Source organism: Oryzias latipes, chromosome 22 (assembly GCF_002234675.1).
Source record: "Oryzias latipes chromosome 22, ASM223467v1".
Taxonomy (NCBI): Eukaryota; Metazoa; Chordata; class Actinopteri; order Beloniformes; family Adrianichthyidae; genus Oryzias; species Oryzias latipes.
The window spans coordinates 9,397,701-9,413,435 of record NC_019880.2 but is presented as its reverse complement, the minus strand read 5'-3'; the positions used below and the strand labels follow the sequence as shown (position 1 = coordinate 9,413,435).

The following is a 15,735-nucleotide window of genomic DNA, read 5'->3' as shown; positions in this document are numbered from 1 at the left end:
TTAGCCAAATCTTTCTCTAAACAACCTGTCACTGACACTGTCTACATGCACGTCAATTAAAAGAAAGTTAAATAAACAAATGCAAATCATTTTTAAGATGTATCTATTTTACAAGTAAATAGAAAGCATTACTTACAATAGATATACTTACTGAATTCCAGCAGAAGTCCAGCTATTTAGATTTTAAGACCAACTCCAAATGTTTATTAATACATGCTAACCTCTGATCCGCACTTGGTAGATTATTCTTTTTTTTTTTCCATCTGTAAACTGGTTATAAGTTTATCATCTACAAAAGATGAAAAAAGTCGTGGAGGATTTTTTTTTTTTGTTACTTGATTCAAGCTTTAAAATAGAGGCAGCTCCAAGTGACCTTTTAGCAGAAATCCGTCACACAAATTTCTGCAAACAGCCCCTGTTCATTTGACTTTGATGAACTAAGACAAATGCAACTACTACTGCTTCTACTGCTATGCAGTCTTAGATGTAGAAGTAATGTTCAGCAGGTTCGCCGGCCTTTGTTATTTCCCCCACTTCTTTGTTTATCGACTCCTTCAACGATCCCAAAGACAGTTCCAGCACCGGGCTCATCTCTGCACCCGTACAGTCCTCCGGGATCTCCATGAGAACATCAGAAAGCTCCGCATCGACAAGCTGCTCACCATCAGTCAGGCTGATTCTGCATGCTCCTGCTGTTTCCTTAGCAACAGTTTCCAAGGTAACCTCCTCAGTGGGCGTGACCTCTACCGGGGCAGCATCAACTTCTGCTGTAGAGGTTTGGGGAGCAGCCGTTTTAGCAATTTCTTGAAACAGGTCTTCGTTTTCCTCCTTCCACTGACGGTACTTGGACCCTGTCAAATTGCTGTCGTCCAGGATGTTACTGATCAGCTGCAGCTCCGCTTCTCTGGCCTACAAAAAAAGAACTTCAGCTGCTAAATTTGACCACAAATTACTTAGAAAGTTGCTTTTTTGTTGTTTGTTTTTTTCTATAATCCTGAAGAATAACACCATGGGTAAATGATCCTAGAATAAATATGTTAATTAAAAGTGACTAAAAATAATTCAATCTCAATTCTGAAAACCCTCAAACATTCTGTCAAAGGGCCAATCACATTTGGTACTTGTGTTCAACCAAACTGCCCCACCCCCCTTCCTTACCTTCAGAGTACTTTTTAAAGTCCTGAGTTTATGGGCCTTTTCATTGATAACAGGATTCTTGCTGCGGCGAATAAAGGACCTCCTGAAGTGGTCATGGGTAATCGGCTGCTCGTGACCAATCAGAGAAACTCCTCCTTCTTTCAAGTTGTTCAACATTATGCCCATCTCATCCACTGAGCCACCTTAGGCAGAAGAGACAACAAAGTTAGAGCGTATAATAAAGAATATATAAAGCATTTAACACAAATATGTTTTGACATTTTCTGCAAATGTTGGGCAAAATCTTCTTAAGTGAAAACACAAAAAAATGATTGCAAGTCACTAAATATTAAAATCACATATGGATTCAGGTGGTTCCTGCTAAAAATCCGAGAGTAAAACAGACAATCGAAGCCATACTTGTTCCTTTGCTGTCCTCTGCTGGCGAACTCAATAATGGAACCCTGCTGGACTTCTTCGGTCGAGGCAGAGTGCTGACCTGCAGCTTCTGACGAGCAAAAGGGGTAAAAGTGGTCACATCAGAGCTCACAGAGGAATCTTTCCTGAAAATTCGATATATAAATAAGATATGGTAATTTATGGGAGATCGTTTTATGGTGCTGACCTTATTTTTTCTGCCTGATGAAGGAGACGATTCACCTTCTGACTCAGTTTCACTGTAGCATTCTGAAGAAAGCCAGCAAACACGTTGAAAATAAGTTTCTTTTATATTTTTTTTAATTAATTACTGTCAGGTTTTCAAAGCAGTATTCATTGTGTGTGGAGGTCATAGGGTGTGTGTGTCAACGGAAGGGAAGGGGAAAGAGCTGGAGTGGAAAGAGCAAAGGTAAATTTTACTTTGAGATACTCAAAGCATGATGACTTTTTATAAATGATAATAATAATAAAAAGTTTGATTTCATTTGAAATATTAATGTATCCTGCAATGAGAAATGAGTCCTTCTCTTTGAGATACAGCTAAATTAGGCTGATGCTTCAGTTTGACTGGACCAGGAGTTACAATTACAGAGGAAAAACAGCTTGATTTTATTTTCATATAATGTACATTCACAATGAAAATATATTTTGGCCTAATAAAATAAATTACACATTTCTGTTTAATATAGATTTTTTAAAGTTTTCAAAAATAAAAAATAGAATGTTTCCGACCTTCTTCTCTTTCTGCTGCTCTCTGTGATTTTTTGTCATTCTGTTTCGCGGTCACTATGCTGTTGATCCACCTGAAATGATTTTTAAAAAAACGTGAAAAACTGTGATAAGAAAAGGAAATAAGACTTAAATTTATAAAAATGTTCTATCACTTACTTGCTAATGTCTGTCACATCATCAACAGCAAAGGTGAAGTTCTGAAATTTTTTGTGTCTCAGCTGAAAAACACTAGAGAGGAGATGAGGGGGAGATACAATAATATAAACATAAAATGCTATAATTTTATAGATAAACAGAAACACATGGACACTCCCACTTTGTCAGACATTACAGATAACCATAAAAAGATGACTGAAGATTTTCAGAATAATGTAAGAGAGACATTTTTTTCATACTCTGTGGAATTCTGGACACAAAAAAAGAATCTGTACACTCGCACAAAAGGTTTCTCCTTTACCAATAAACTAATAAATCACCATAATTTTTAAAATTCTTTCATCTTGACGTGTTACTTACTATTTTCTGCCGTGTTCTCGACCGCTCTCTAAAGTGTAGCTGGCTACATTGACGAGGCCTTCAGCCTTCAGCTCCTGAGAAAAAAATGGACAAAAATGTATCATCAGGGTCAGATATAAAAGTATGAGACTTAAAAAAAAAGAAAATATTCGTTTTATGCTATGTAAAAGAAAAACAGTTAAACATTTTTTTCTCACCTGTGGGCTGGTATACCAGTAAAGGCTTGACCCCTTGAGGACAAACCAGAAACGCTGCCACTTCTGGGAAGTAAAGATGGAGCTCTCCTTTTTTTTCTTCCAGAGCCAGCCATCACAGTCAGGGTGATCCAATTCTCGACAGGACACTCGGCGCCGGCTTAAAGCTGTGGTCATTCCTTGAAAGGAGGAAAATGAGAAGAAACTCAACCTCGGAAGACCTTACGAGTCTAAATGCACATTTTTTCATCTCAAACTTTTACATAAAAGCAGACCTACTATTCTGATTCCTACTTTAACCTTGATAGTTTTTAAGGAATTCTAATTAATAATTATTTTAATTCCACCATAAACACTCACTCTGTGTTTTTGCAGTTTTTTAAACTTGTTCTTGATGAATTTTTCTGATGATGGAGGATATATATATATATAAAAAAAGTCAAGCTTAAAATTGCACTTCTCAGTATTTCTTTATTCAAATCACTGTGAATCAGAAGAAGACAAAAAAAAGGCCATAATTAATAATTATTTTAATTCCACCATAAAGACTCACTCTGTGTTTTTGCAGTTTTTTAACTTGTTCTTGATGAATTTTTCTGATGATGGAGGATATATATACCGTAATTTCCGGACTACAAGCCGCTACTTTTTTCCTGCGCTTACAGCCTTGCGGCTTATTCAGTGACGCGGCTAATTTATGGATTTAATTAGCGGTAGCCATGTGCGTACTTTCGAACTCAGTGAAAAGTTTGAATTCCTTATCTAACACCAAGCACAAGGCATTTATATTCAACACACCTCTAAGCAGCCAAACAGCATGGACTTGACTTCAGGTCTTAGACACTTCAGTCATGGTTCAACAAAATGAAACACGCATGCCCGGCCGCATCCCAGAATCCTTTGGGGCCATTAGACCCAACGTGCACCAGATCGCCGCTACAATATGATGAAGCTTTCAAGTTAAAAGCAATCGTTAAAAGCAGCGTAAAAAAGTCCACCGTCACCAACGGGTTTGGAAAAGCCGGTTTGCTGCGTGACGGAGAGAACAGCGCATGGAGTGAATTTACACTCCATTTACGGTTTCTAAGGAAACCGTAAAAGCGGAATTTTGCTTTGAAAAACTCACAGCCTCCGTGTGAGCTGGAGACATCTTCTCCTGCTGCTCTTATAGAGCTGCGGGGCCGATGGCAGTCTGAAGGCTCCCACACGAAACAACGCATCCGCCCCTCATACACAAAACGTACAGTATTAAGTCCGATTGCTTTGCACAGAAACGATTTGCTCCGTCCACCGGCGCAACGGGGACGAAGTGCTCCTCCCTGAAGCCGCCCTGGCCAGAGGTGTCGGAGTAGATAGGAAGGGGAGACAAGGAGCGCGCGGGGCGGGAGCGGAGCGCGGAGGCGTCTGCGGAGTGCAGAGGCTTCTGAATTCTGACGCACGCGCCGCACTGAGGCGCGCGTATCGCGCTGAGGCGCGCGCTTTTCAGTCGCCGCTGCTGTATTTTACCGGTGTGTTTTTTAACCAGCCCTGTTACTCCCATAACGCTGCCGCGACACAAGCGGAAGGAGAGCTGTACCCGTTCACCCCTCCATGCACTGCTGATACTCATTCTTAAACACGTACAACAGTATGGCGAGCCGGGCATTGGCCCCGCCTTTAGCCCCTAAGACTCATGGGAAATGTGGAATCGCGGATGTAAATTTCCTCATCATAACTGAGGGTTGTAATATTGATTGTATGGTTACTGTTTGTAATTTTATGTATGATACCTAGATTGTCAATAAGTAAAAAAAAAATGAAATAAAAACACCATAACTGAGGAACTTGTGAACAGAATAGAGGTCCATGATGTTTGACAGATGTCGATACACTCAAATACATGAGCCAGGGGCAAAGCTGGCACCACCCACAATGTGCTAATGAATTGCACTCACTCTGGAATGCTGGCCGTGATCTGTCAGGATGACAATATCGCCTAACACATGTGCGGCTTGCGGCTTGTACTCTGACGCGGCTTTTCTATGTATAAAACTAATTAAACACGTGAAAATGGGTGGGTGCGGCTTGTAATCGGGTGCGCTTTGTAGTCCGGAATTTACGGTATATATAAAAAAAGTCAAGCTTAAAATTGCACTTCTCAGTATTTCTTTATTCAAATCAGTGTGAATCAGAAGAAGACAAAAAAAGGCCATTTGAAAAAAGAAAATATTTGTGATGTAGAAAATATGCTTAGCTGGCTGCATGCTCACTGCTTTAAACTTTCAACAATGACAAGGGGAAGTGGGGCGGCGTTGCTCCGCACCAGTAGTCCCATCCACAAATCTGAGAGAATTTCTAACAAACCTTTGCTGCTCTACGGAAAACTACATCATAGAAAATGACACAGGGTTTTTGATTTTGATTAAAAATGGCCCAATCATAATTAAAAGACCACTGGGAACGCTTTTAAAATAGTTCAATGTGGGTTTTTAAACTGATATTAGATGTAATAGAAGGGTTTTATTAAAATTTTAGTTGTAGAAATCTCACAAACCTTACCTTTAAATGAGATTTTCTTAGTCTCTTTGTTTGCCTGGAAAGAAAACCAGACAACTGAATTTATAATCTATAAATTCCACAAAGTGTCATTGAACTAAATGGAAAAAGTGTGATGATGATCCTTCATCGTTCCCTTACCGTGTGTCCCACCATATCAGGGCAGGAGCTGAAGTCTTTGAGTTTTTGAGGTGAAGGGCTTCTTCGTGAGGGGGAGCGGTCTCTCCGGAGGCTCGGGGACAGCCTCAGGTTTTCAAAACTCCCAAACACCCCTGAGAAACAGAATGTATGAAGCACAGAACTGTGACATCACAGCTAACATGACTTCACTAAAAAGACACATTTGTGTCCGTGATAGCCCTTTTACACAAACAGCACTTAAGAAATGCCATCAATGTGCGTTGTGATCATTCTGAATAGAAAGACCTTTTATGAACAGAGGCATCATTTTTAACCTGAAGCTAAAAAGGCTGTTATTATAAAAGTTTCTCTTGTACCAACCTGCCTGCAGTAAAAACCCAAAACTCCTTCTTAGTCCACAGACCTTTGTCCTTTCCAAGAAATAGATCTTTACGGTTTTATTTTTACTTTATTCAATTATTATCTGTTCATCTGATATCAACAAATGCCTCTCTGGCTATAAAAATTACTTATAGACTTGTTTTTGCTTGTTTTCTTCTCATTAAAAAAGTAAGATTATCGAATGTAAAGCAAAACAATTTAATGCAAGAACGTATAATATAAAAAAATAACAATGTAGAACACAATGTACAATAATAATAGTGATACAACTTATAAAAGATTAGGAATTATTTTTTAGGAGCCTAAACTAGAGCGACTTGAAGAGAACTACTGAGAAACATGAGCAACATAAAGAAGAGTCAATATGTATCCACAAAACTTCTATCTTTACCATATTCTGAATATTATATTAAATAATATTCTTTTAAATGTGTTAACAAGTGCTGGAGCAACAAGAATATACATGTTTGAATATTGGCGGCAGGTGGCGTCAGGACACAACACAATATTTCCCAATAACAACTCTCCTCCAGCCAGGAAACTACCCATTATGCATCTGTGCAGATTATATTGCATAATATTTTAAACTGAAGTCAATATAGTGGGAGGTATTTAACAAGTAGTGGCACGAAGCTTGTTAGCTTGCCGTGAATTAATAGGAGACTAAGGAAAAAGGGCTCAAAAATTCAAAACTTGACAGGAAAATAAAATCCTGGATGACCATAATTTGGCAAAAATAATTTAAAAACTCTGTGACAGACTGGCGAACTGTCCAGGGTGTCCCCTGCCTTCGCCCACAAGTGGACGGGATGGGCTCCGGCAGCCCCGTGACCCCGAAAGGGATAAAACGGCAGAAAATGAATGAATTAATGAATTTAAAGACACAAGAAGCCCTTTTCTACCTCTTTTTATTGACAATATGGCATTTAGATAATTCACTGACCTGAAAGAAAAGACAATTTTGAGCCGATTTAAAAAATTAGACAGACCTGGCAACCAATACAGGCATATAATTCTATTTCATTTTAAACAATCTGTTATTTATTGTAGATAAAGAATCTGACCTAATAAATATAACCTACTGGAAATTAGTTTATATCTAAGGAAATGTAAATAGGTAAATATGACTACATGCAGTATCTCCAGTCCAGTTTTTTCACAATCTCTGAATTCCATACTTAAATTATCTACAGTGTACTCTTTTACTTCTATTGCTTTTTAAAAAAAAATATTCTATGAAGGTAAACATAACTGTGTGAACAAAGTATATTAGAGTGTGGACTGGAGCTCCTAGAAAGCACTTTGTGCAGCAAAGTTTATATGCAAAGTGCTTTGCTGTACACATAAAGCTGTTTGATTAATAAAGTTTTTCTGCAGGCCCTTTATAGTTTAGGCCTACCTTTGTTTTTTTTAAAGCAGATCTACAGGCTGTTAAACAGTGGAATATAGAAGATAATATAGAAGATAATTGTAGTTTCATTTTTATGAACATGAATTCTAATAAAACTATTTCTCTAAAGTTTTTTCTCACTAAAATCAGTTCATATTTTAATCTAATAACAAATTTAAATAAAGTTACATAGCAAGTAAGTCCATAAATAAGGATTGTTTTCGCAAATAATTACCTAGTGGAAGCACTGGTGTAGGTGGTTTCGTACCTTTGGCTGCTGGGGGAGAAAGTCTCTCTTGCTGGCTATAAATTGAAGTTTCACTTGTTCTTCTCTCGAGTTCGTTGTCAGAAAACACCTCGGACTCTTCCTGTCCCATAGGCTGCTGCTGAACCGCTGGCCCATAAACGGCTCGCCTGGGGAAAGTAATAGGACAAAATTAATCAGGAGCACTTACCGGTGTTCCATTCAAGTGCCTAAGAGAAGCAAGAACAGCTCAGATGTGTGATTAAAATAAATGCTGCAGCTGACATTAAGACTAAAATGATAAAGCATGCAACAATATAATTATGAGAAAACCCCATAAGGAACTTTGACCAGAGCAGTTCGAAAGTCCTAAGATTAAAAATCTGCGGCTAAAAGAGGCCAAAATTGACATAAAATATGAATCTGAACATGAAACTTTTGTGGTCTAAGACACAAATATGACAGAATTTCTGTAAAGGATCATGACCCACCCTCACCATCATTTCCCATCACATTTTTTTTTTAATCAAATTTGGTTTGTGGATGCACCCAAAGGAGTAAATGGAATTTGCAGTGTGATGTCCTCAAAAACCTATTACATTTAGGCCTGCTTTAAAGGTCCGGAAATGTGTGGGATATTCTGATTTAGCCAAGAGGCCTGCGTTTAAAGTAAACCAAAGGTTCTGGTCATGTAATATACAGTCTTATGCTCTCCAATTTTGCCATTTGTCTAAATAACCTTGTTTCATTAGAGACCGACTTTAATGAAAAATGCGTTGTTAGTGTTAAAACATGTTTTTGGGAAATTTTTCTAATGATAAAAGACATACAAAAAGAAAATTAAGTTTAAAATTGCATTTCTGATTATTTCTTTATTCAAATCATTGTGAATAAGGAGCAGACAGAAGTCATGTTTTATTCATGTTACAGTAATTAACATTTTTGTAAAAATTCTGTACTTTTACCTAAAAGACAAGGACCTGACAGAAGCTGCAACTCTCTCAAATATGGAGTGTCTTGGATTCTCCTCCTCGTCGGCCCTTTCTTCTTCTTCGTCTGGCTTCTCCCTCTCGTCCTCCGTCTAAGAACAAATGAGACGAGCATGTGAGTGTGCACGTTGCTGCTTGTGTGTTTGTAGCTTAGCACATCGGTACGAAAGCGGATGTCACACGGACTGCGATGGCAGCCTTTCCTCAGGTCTTCCACCCTCTGCGGTTTTGTGAATAACAAAGCAACACAGTCACACAAACACACAGCGGCTGTGAACTTCTCACCGAAATCAGGACACTTTCCGAAGACAGAGAGGTGCGGATACATAAAGACGGTTCACATCTTCTGAAGTGTTCTCTCAGCCCGAGCCGCCAGCAAGAACTGAGTGGTAAGTTCACGGGAAGGTGTGAGATGTGTGTGCGTGAGCCTGTCTCAGATGGCTTGTCTGTTGTAGCTTAGAACAGTGATTACTTGCATGTGTTTATGAAACGGATCCCAAGTGATGTTAAGCAGAAATGGATTCTCATTAAATGAGCGGCTCTAGCTCCCCTGTCACAGAAAGATGTAAACAACTGTTTCACAAAGAGCTGGTGGACTTCCATCCACTGTAGTGATTAACACCTGATCGTTTTGTGCATATGATGTGCATTTAGCATATGGTGTTCGCACTGGACTGCTGCTACCTGATACTAGCTCATGTCCACCACCTACATTTGGAAGAGCCTTAGTGTGAAATCTCAAAGCGGTGCAAATCTGCCAAATCTTGCTACAAGTATTTTCTTTCACAGGTCTTCTAGCAGTAATAATAATAATAATAATAAATTTTATTTAGAATGCGCTTTACATTTTAGATAAAATCCCAAAGCGCTACAATGGAGGCAGAAATAAAAATGATTTACAATAAGAACAAGGTAAGATAATTATTCATTCGTCCTTCATGATCAATTTTCACACAGTTGGCTGTGTTCTGTGAATTCAATCAATCTGCATCCCCGATTGGTCAAAGTTAAACCTGGTTCAATAGCCACGCATTTTGTACATTGAGCCAGAAACAGTCAAAAAACTTGTATGAGAGTTTTGAACGCGGAAGCAAAAAACACGCATTTACGGGACTTTTCATTGGAAGTGGCAGCTTGAGAGGGCAGGGTGAAAACAGCTAAAGTGGAAAACCATAAAAAACGTAAGTACTGAGAGTCTGAAATGTAGGTATTTCCTGTGCCCTTTAACTCCAATTATTTATTGGTGCACCCAAAATCAAAATACCAGACTTGAAAATGGCATTTAAGCTAAAACCCTAAAACCATAACTCAATTGGAGAACAAAGAGGGGGACAAACAAATGACCCAAAAAACAAAACATCAACATCAATAGATTAAGGACTCTTTAGGTAAAATGCTATGGAATATTATAAAATCAGATTAAATTGTGCCTGGGGGAAAAAAAAACTTCTAAACCCGAAAACAGAACACAAACAAATGAGCACAAAACTGTAAATTTACTCTGCAAAATCAGTCTAAAACACATTTTTTATAGTAACAAGGGATCAATACCAAAGTGAACAAATCAGGAATGTCATCTCTGCTTGCTTGCTTTCTATTATGTCAAACTAAACACTAAACCTAAAATCCTTCTTTGTAGATTTTTTTCTTAATGAGGTGTTAAAAGGAAGTTGAGAATGAGGGCTTTAAAACACCCGACCTGTATTGTGGGGACTTGAAGGGGTTCCGTGTGTCGATCTGATCTGGGGATCTTTAAGATCAGAGTCACTCCGCTGGGATTCTCCTTCAGCTTCTTTATGAGATTATCTCTGCTCCAACCCACCTGATGCACAGACACACCATATGTCAGTCTGAAGCCTATTGACTTACACTTTGTAGGGTTCATTTTAGGATTTTCCTTATATTTTGTACATTTTCTTAGATATTTGTCTTGAAAGTCATGTATTTTTTTGTCATGTTTTATAAAAACATCAGGTCTCATCAGAAAAGTTCAATTTAAGAATAGATGTTCTAATGAATTCCACTGTGAATGACTCACCACTATCTGGCTATTGACTTGAACCACTTCATCCCCGGCCGAGATCTTTGACACCTGATCATTAGAAGCCTGTGGAAAAGGAAAGACAGAGAACTTGAATAAGAAAGCACACGGAACACACTATAACCTAATTGGATTTAGCTGTGATATTTAGTGCAGGGTTGTGTTATGGAACTGGGCATTTTCCACATTGTTTTTTTTAACTGGTTACAAGTTCAAATCGCTTAACTGATCAGCCAAAAAGGGAGAAAAACAGTTTCAGCTTCATTGTCATTTTTCAATTTAGGGTTTGGGTTACAGAGTTGCTCTTTAATGCAGAATTTTGGACTAACAGAGCAAACTTCAGAACAAACAAATTCACATTGAAGACTACTGTCATGAATTAAAAGCAGGAACCATATTTCTAGTGAAATGCAAAACATTAGACCACCTTGCAGCTCAAAAAGACCAATATTTATTGATCTGAGCCAAAGTATTGTCCTCCAAGTCACTCAGCTCGTCATTAATTTCTTAATTCATGAAAAAGTAATCCTAAATCTTTTTCACATTTCTAACCCAACCAGTCTTATTGTTTTTTTGTTTATTTTTTTTTTGAGATGCACATATTTCTACCCAAATGTAGAAATTTTTCTTTTCTTGTTTTTCTTGAGTTTTTATCTTCCAGCAAAAACGTAGTTTTAAGTTCAATGAATACAAAATGTAATTTCCAAACAAAGCATCATTTTTTTCTTAAATTCACGTTATTTTAGTAGATTTTCTAAAGCAATTAGTAAAAAAATAAATAGTAATTACAGCAGCCACGGTGGAGTTTAAGCAGCTCTGTTGTTGACATAATGAAGAATTCTCTTTATACTGCCTCATATGTGGGCCATCCCTAAACACTCTAAATCCAAGAGTTAGAACAGAATAAAAAATATATATGAGCAGCAGCTGCATTTGAAACAAGCTGCCTCAAACAACAAATCCACAGAAGAATTTGCATCACATTGTTTCTTAAATTGTTTTGTGTTTTGGAGCAGTGAAGCTGAGGTGCTTGAGTCAATAAGTTAAAAAGAATAAGTAATATTTTAACACCCACAAGGGTAATTTGGCTAACCCCGTGTTTTGCTTAGCTTTGAAGTATATTTACATTTCCTAATGTTTTAATTGTCCTTTCACAGACTGTTTACCCTGTTTGTATTTTTTATAATGTGTATGAGAGGCTTTTATTGTTATTATCTTTTTTCTATTATTTTTATTTTATGTAAAAGCACTTTGAGGTGTTTTGCAACAGAAAGTTGAATAGGAATTTGGACCAGAACCAAAACTGGTTGAGATGCAACTAGAATAAAAAAATAAAAGGATGCAGGACAATTAATACATTTAAACGTATTTATATTTAAATGTTAAAACAAAGAATAGACTTTAACTTCCTGCCAGACGTGAGTGTTCTAACTGTGTTTAGCAGAACAAACGTTGCAATTGTAGAAGTTCCTGGTAAATAATGTAAGACTTATCTGTGCAGTTTCTTGCATGTAGAAGGACAATGTGGGAAACCCAACTCTGTGTACAGTAGGTTATTCAGTCTATATGCATAACCATAACTAGCAGCACATTTTTGAACACTACAAGTTGCTGTGAGGAACTGAGATAACAGTCTGAGTTTAACACAACTCAAAAAAAATTATATAAATGTATGCAGCTGAAGAGAACCTGTTTCTCTGACAGAGAATGAACAGAGGACAAGATGTATGAAAATTGACCCCAAACTAATGGCTATGGCATTTGTTTATACCATGAGTCAGCAACACACACAAGAAAGACAAAAAGTGTGACATTCTGACCTCAGCTGCAGTTCTGGTCACGTAGTGGTTGCTGGAGCTGGTGGATGCTATCTCTATCCCCTGAAGTGAAATAGAAAAGCATTTAGAGAGTATTTCACAGTGATCAAAATGCTTCTACTTAGAACATTGCCTGGTAAAGTGTCCATTTTCACATGACTAAGCCTAAATGGGTCATGTTACAGATTTTTGGTATCTGCTCCAAAACATCCCTAAGCTTTAGAAAAAAGGCCCTAATACCTAATCAATTTGCTACACTTCAGATTAAATCAAATAAAACATACAGCAGGTGGAAGCTAAAGTTTTTTCAGCTGTTAAAAGACCTATCATTTGAAAATACAATCAAGTAAAGTTTATTTTAGACCAACAAATCTAGCTTTAAATCTAACTCTGATGCATATTGAAACATCCAATGAATGTCAGAAAGTGAAAGATCCCAAATATAGGAGACCAGGCTTGAAGCAGAAACTAAAGAAATCGAATAGACATGACAAAATTGACGAAGTAGTAGTCATATTGACGAAGCAGATAACCTCATTCGGATAAACTGAAAACTGACTGAAATGGAAACGGGACACACAAACACACAAAAAACATAACAAAAAACAAGGAAACATGGAACCAAAACCAAATCAAACCAAACATTAAGCTAAATTAAAGTCCCACTCCAATCATCTTTTGACCTATTTTTGAACATGTTCCCAGTGATCTTTTATTTATGATTATGCTGTTTTTATACAGAAAAACCTGTCGTTTTCTAAAACGACAGGTTTTGCAGAGTGGCAGGAGTTCATTAGATATTCACCACTGAGTTGTGGCGCAGAGTAAGCCTGTCCTCATTTCCCATCATGCCTTTATTTACACTATCCGCCGCTAGCTTACAGCCCCCCACAACCCCAACCTAACCTTAACGATGCAAAAAAAATGGTGAGCTTTATTGGAACTGTCCAGCCAAACAGTTTTGAGCCAGATACCAGCCTAATTCACAACATTCATTCATCTTCTTCCGTTTTGTCCCTTTTGGGGTCACGGGGCTGCTGGAACCTATCCCGGCCACTTGTGGGCGAAGGCAGGGGATGCCCTGGACAGGTCGCCAGTCTGGACTTGTCTTGTTCAGTTCAAGTCCCCAGCCAGGACTTGAACTGGGGGCCTTCTTGCTGTGAGGCAAGAGCGCTAACCACTGTGCCACCATGCAGCCCTGATTCACAACAGTTTGAACAAAAAAATACACAGAAATACAATTTAAGTTTTCTTTATATATGTCCTCCGTCATGATAAAAATGTCACAGGAACATGTCAAAAAACACCAAAAACACAATTTTCATTGGAGTGGGTCTGGAAGGTAAATGACAGCATAACAGAGGAAGAAAATGTACATTTTATTTCTGGATTACAGTGTTCTGTCACTATGTCGCAGTTCACCTTTCACTGTCTTGCTTTTTCGCTGATTTCATTAGCGTAACTTTGCATGTTTTCTTTTTTACTCTGTACTGTGTTCTGCATCCTGTTTGCTGTTGTCAATGAATTTCTTTTATGCAGCCATGACTGTCTTCTGTGCAGACGTGGAACATTCAGATACAGTAAATCTCAGATCGCGATCAGATCTTTGTTTTTATTCCATAAAATTTAACTTATCCTTCTACAACAGTTTGAACTTTGAGGGTTTAAACTGAAAAGTGTTCATGTCTGTCTGAAAAAAGTCTGTGAGGTGTACAGTGAGTGGTTTTACAGGCTAAAAACATCTATAATTCTGTTCACAGATTTCACGTATCGCGGGTCATTTTATCGCGGGTCATTTATGGAACATATTTTCCGCAATAAATGAGGGAACACAGTCCTTTTACAACACATTTTTGTGAACTTACTGTGTTTAAGATCATATCTGGTCTTACACTTCCTCTTTCTTTAGTTTCTGCTATAACTTGTTAAGAATTCACAGAAAGTAATGATAAGAAAATCGGGCTGTTTTCTTTAAAATTCCCTTTTAATTAGGGATGCTTGATATGAGGAAAATTCACAATTAGGGATATTAATGATCAATACTGCGATGACGATAAAACTTGTGATGCACGAACAAATAGCACTGCAACCAAAAACATTATTTCCATTTCACTACAACAGTTTAATTTAAATAAGAGTCAACGTACCAATTATCGTTTTTTTTTTAACCCTTATGTTTTATGATGTTTTATCACATCATTTTGTTTTATTTGTTTAATGTAGAACTTTTACTCCATTTTATGATATTTCATCACATACATATTTGTTTAATCTAGAATTTTTACTTTTATTTTACGATATTTTAACAAATTTATTTGTTTAATGTCTCTTAGCCAAGTTAGAGTGTTTACGAGTGTTAGCTGGGGTGTTTGTGTCTATCTGTCACCCCGACCAACAGGAGGACAGGGCAGACGGCGCCTTCTGGGTTCTCTCTTTTTTAGCTTTTTTCTTTAGTCATTTCTCTTTTACTTATTTAATTATTTTATTGCATGAATGGGGATTGGTGTTTTCTGCATTCTTGTTTGTTTTTATGTACAGCACCTTGAGCTGTTTTTTTTTTTTTACATGAAAGGTGCTATATAAATAAAATTAATTTGAATTTGAATTAAATTATACTCTAAATGACCCTTGTCTACGTAGGAGGTGAGCATCTGACATAAAAGGGTTCCATCTGATTGGTCAACAATGTGAAGGTGTCCATCTGATTGGTCAAATGGATATATTGGATATATTTGATTCGTTAAATACTTCAAACTGCCATAAGAATTTTTTTAGCACATTTAAAGTAACAATTTATCGCAATTTTAGCCATCTTTTGCGATATGCGTATTGCACAGCTTGATATTGCGATAACGATAACGATTAATTTGAGATTTATTTATTTAGCTACAAAGCCTGTCCTTGAAAACCTTTGACAGGTATTCACAGAGGCACAAACGAAAGCTATCTTTATGCATCAAAGTGTGGCGAGAGTGATCACATGGACCTGCCTTTTAACATAAGATTTCCCTTAATGGACAGAGCAAACAAAAACTGAACACATTGTATAGAGGGAAACTGGTCCTTAGTGCTAAATACTGAAAGAAACAGTGGATAGGGTAGGAAGAAAGCTATAATTATAGAACAGAATGTGCGAACTTGAAAGCAAAATGAGAAGAAGCAGCACAAAAAGGCACATCC

General features: G+C 37.4%; 1 protein-coding gene across 1 annotated transcript in view; it reads right to left on the bottom strand.

The window, feature by feature from the left end:
- Positions 1-248: 248 nt before the first annotated feature.
- cnksr1 (connector enhancer of kinase suppressor of Ras 1) overlaps positions 249-15,735 on the bottom strand; it is a 31,245-nt gene continuing 15,758 nt past the window's right edge. The window contains exons 7-21 of the mRNA XM_004082506.4: positions 12,559-12,618; positions 10,736-10,804; positions 10,397-10,519; positions 8,674-8,789; positions 7,733-7,878; positions 5,694-5,824; positions 5,556-5,589; positions 3,021-3,196; positions 2,824-2,897; positions 2,464-2,535; positions 2,308-2,378; positions 1,763-1,824; positions 1,558-1,645; positions 1,159-1,340; positions 249-909 (exon numbers count right to left, since the gene is read on the bottom strand). Of these exons, the coding sequence (XP_004082554.1) occupies positions 481-909; positions 1,159-1,340; positions 1,558-1,645; positions 1,763-1,824; positions 2,308-2,378; positions 2,464-2,535; positions 2,824-2,897; positions 3,021-3,196; positions 5,556-5,589; positions 5,694-5,824; positions 7,733-7,878; positions 8,674-8,789; positions 10,397-10,519; positions 10,736-10,804; positions 12,559-12,618 (1,833 nt within the window). The 3' untranslated portion in view covers positions 249-480. The remainder of the gene's footprint in view (positions 910-1,158; positions 1,341-1,557; positions 1,646-1,762; positions 1,825-2,307; positions 2,379-2,463; positions 2,536-2,823; positions 2,898-3,020; positions 3,197-5,555; positions 5,590-5,693; positions 5,825-7,732; positions 7,879-8,673; positions 8,790-10,396; positions 10,520-10,735; positions 10,805-12,558; positions 12,619-15,735) is intronic.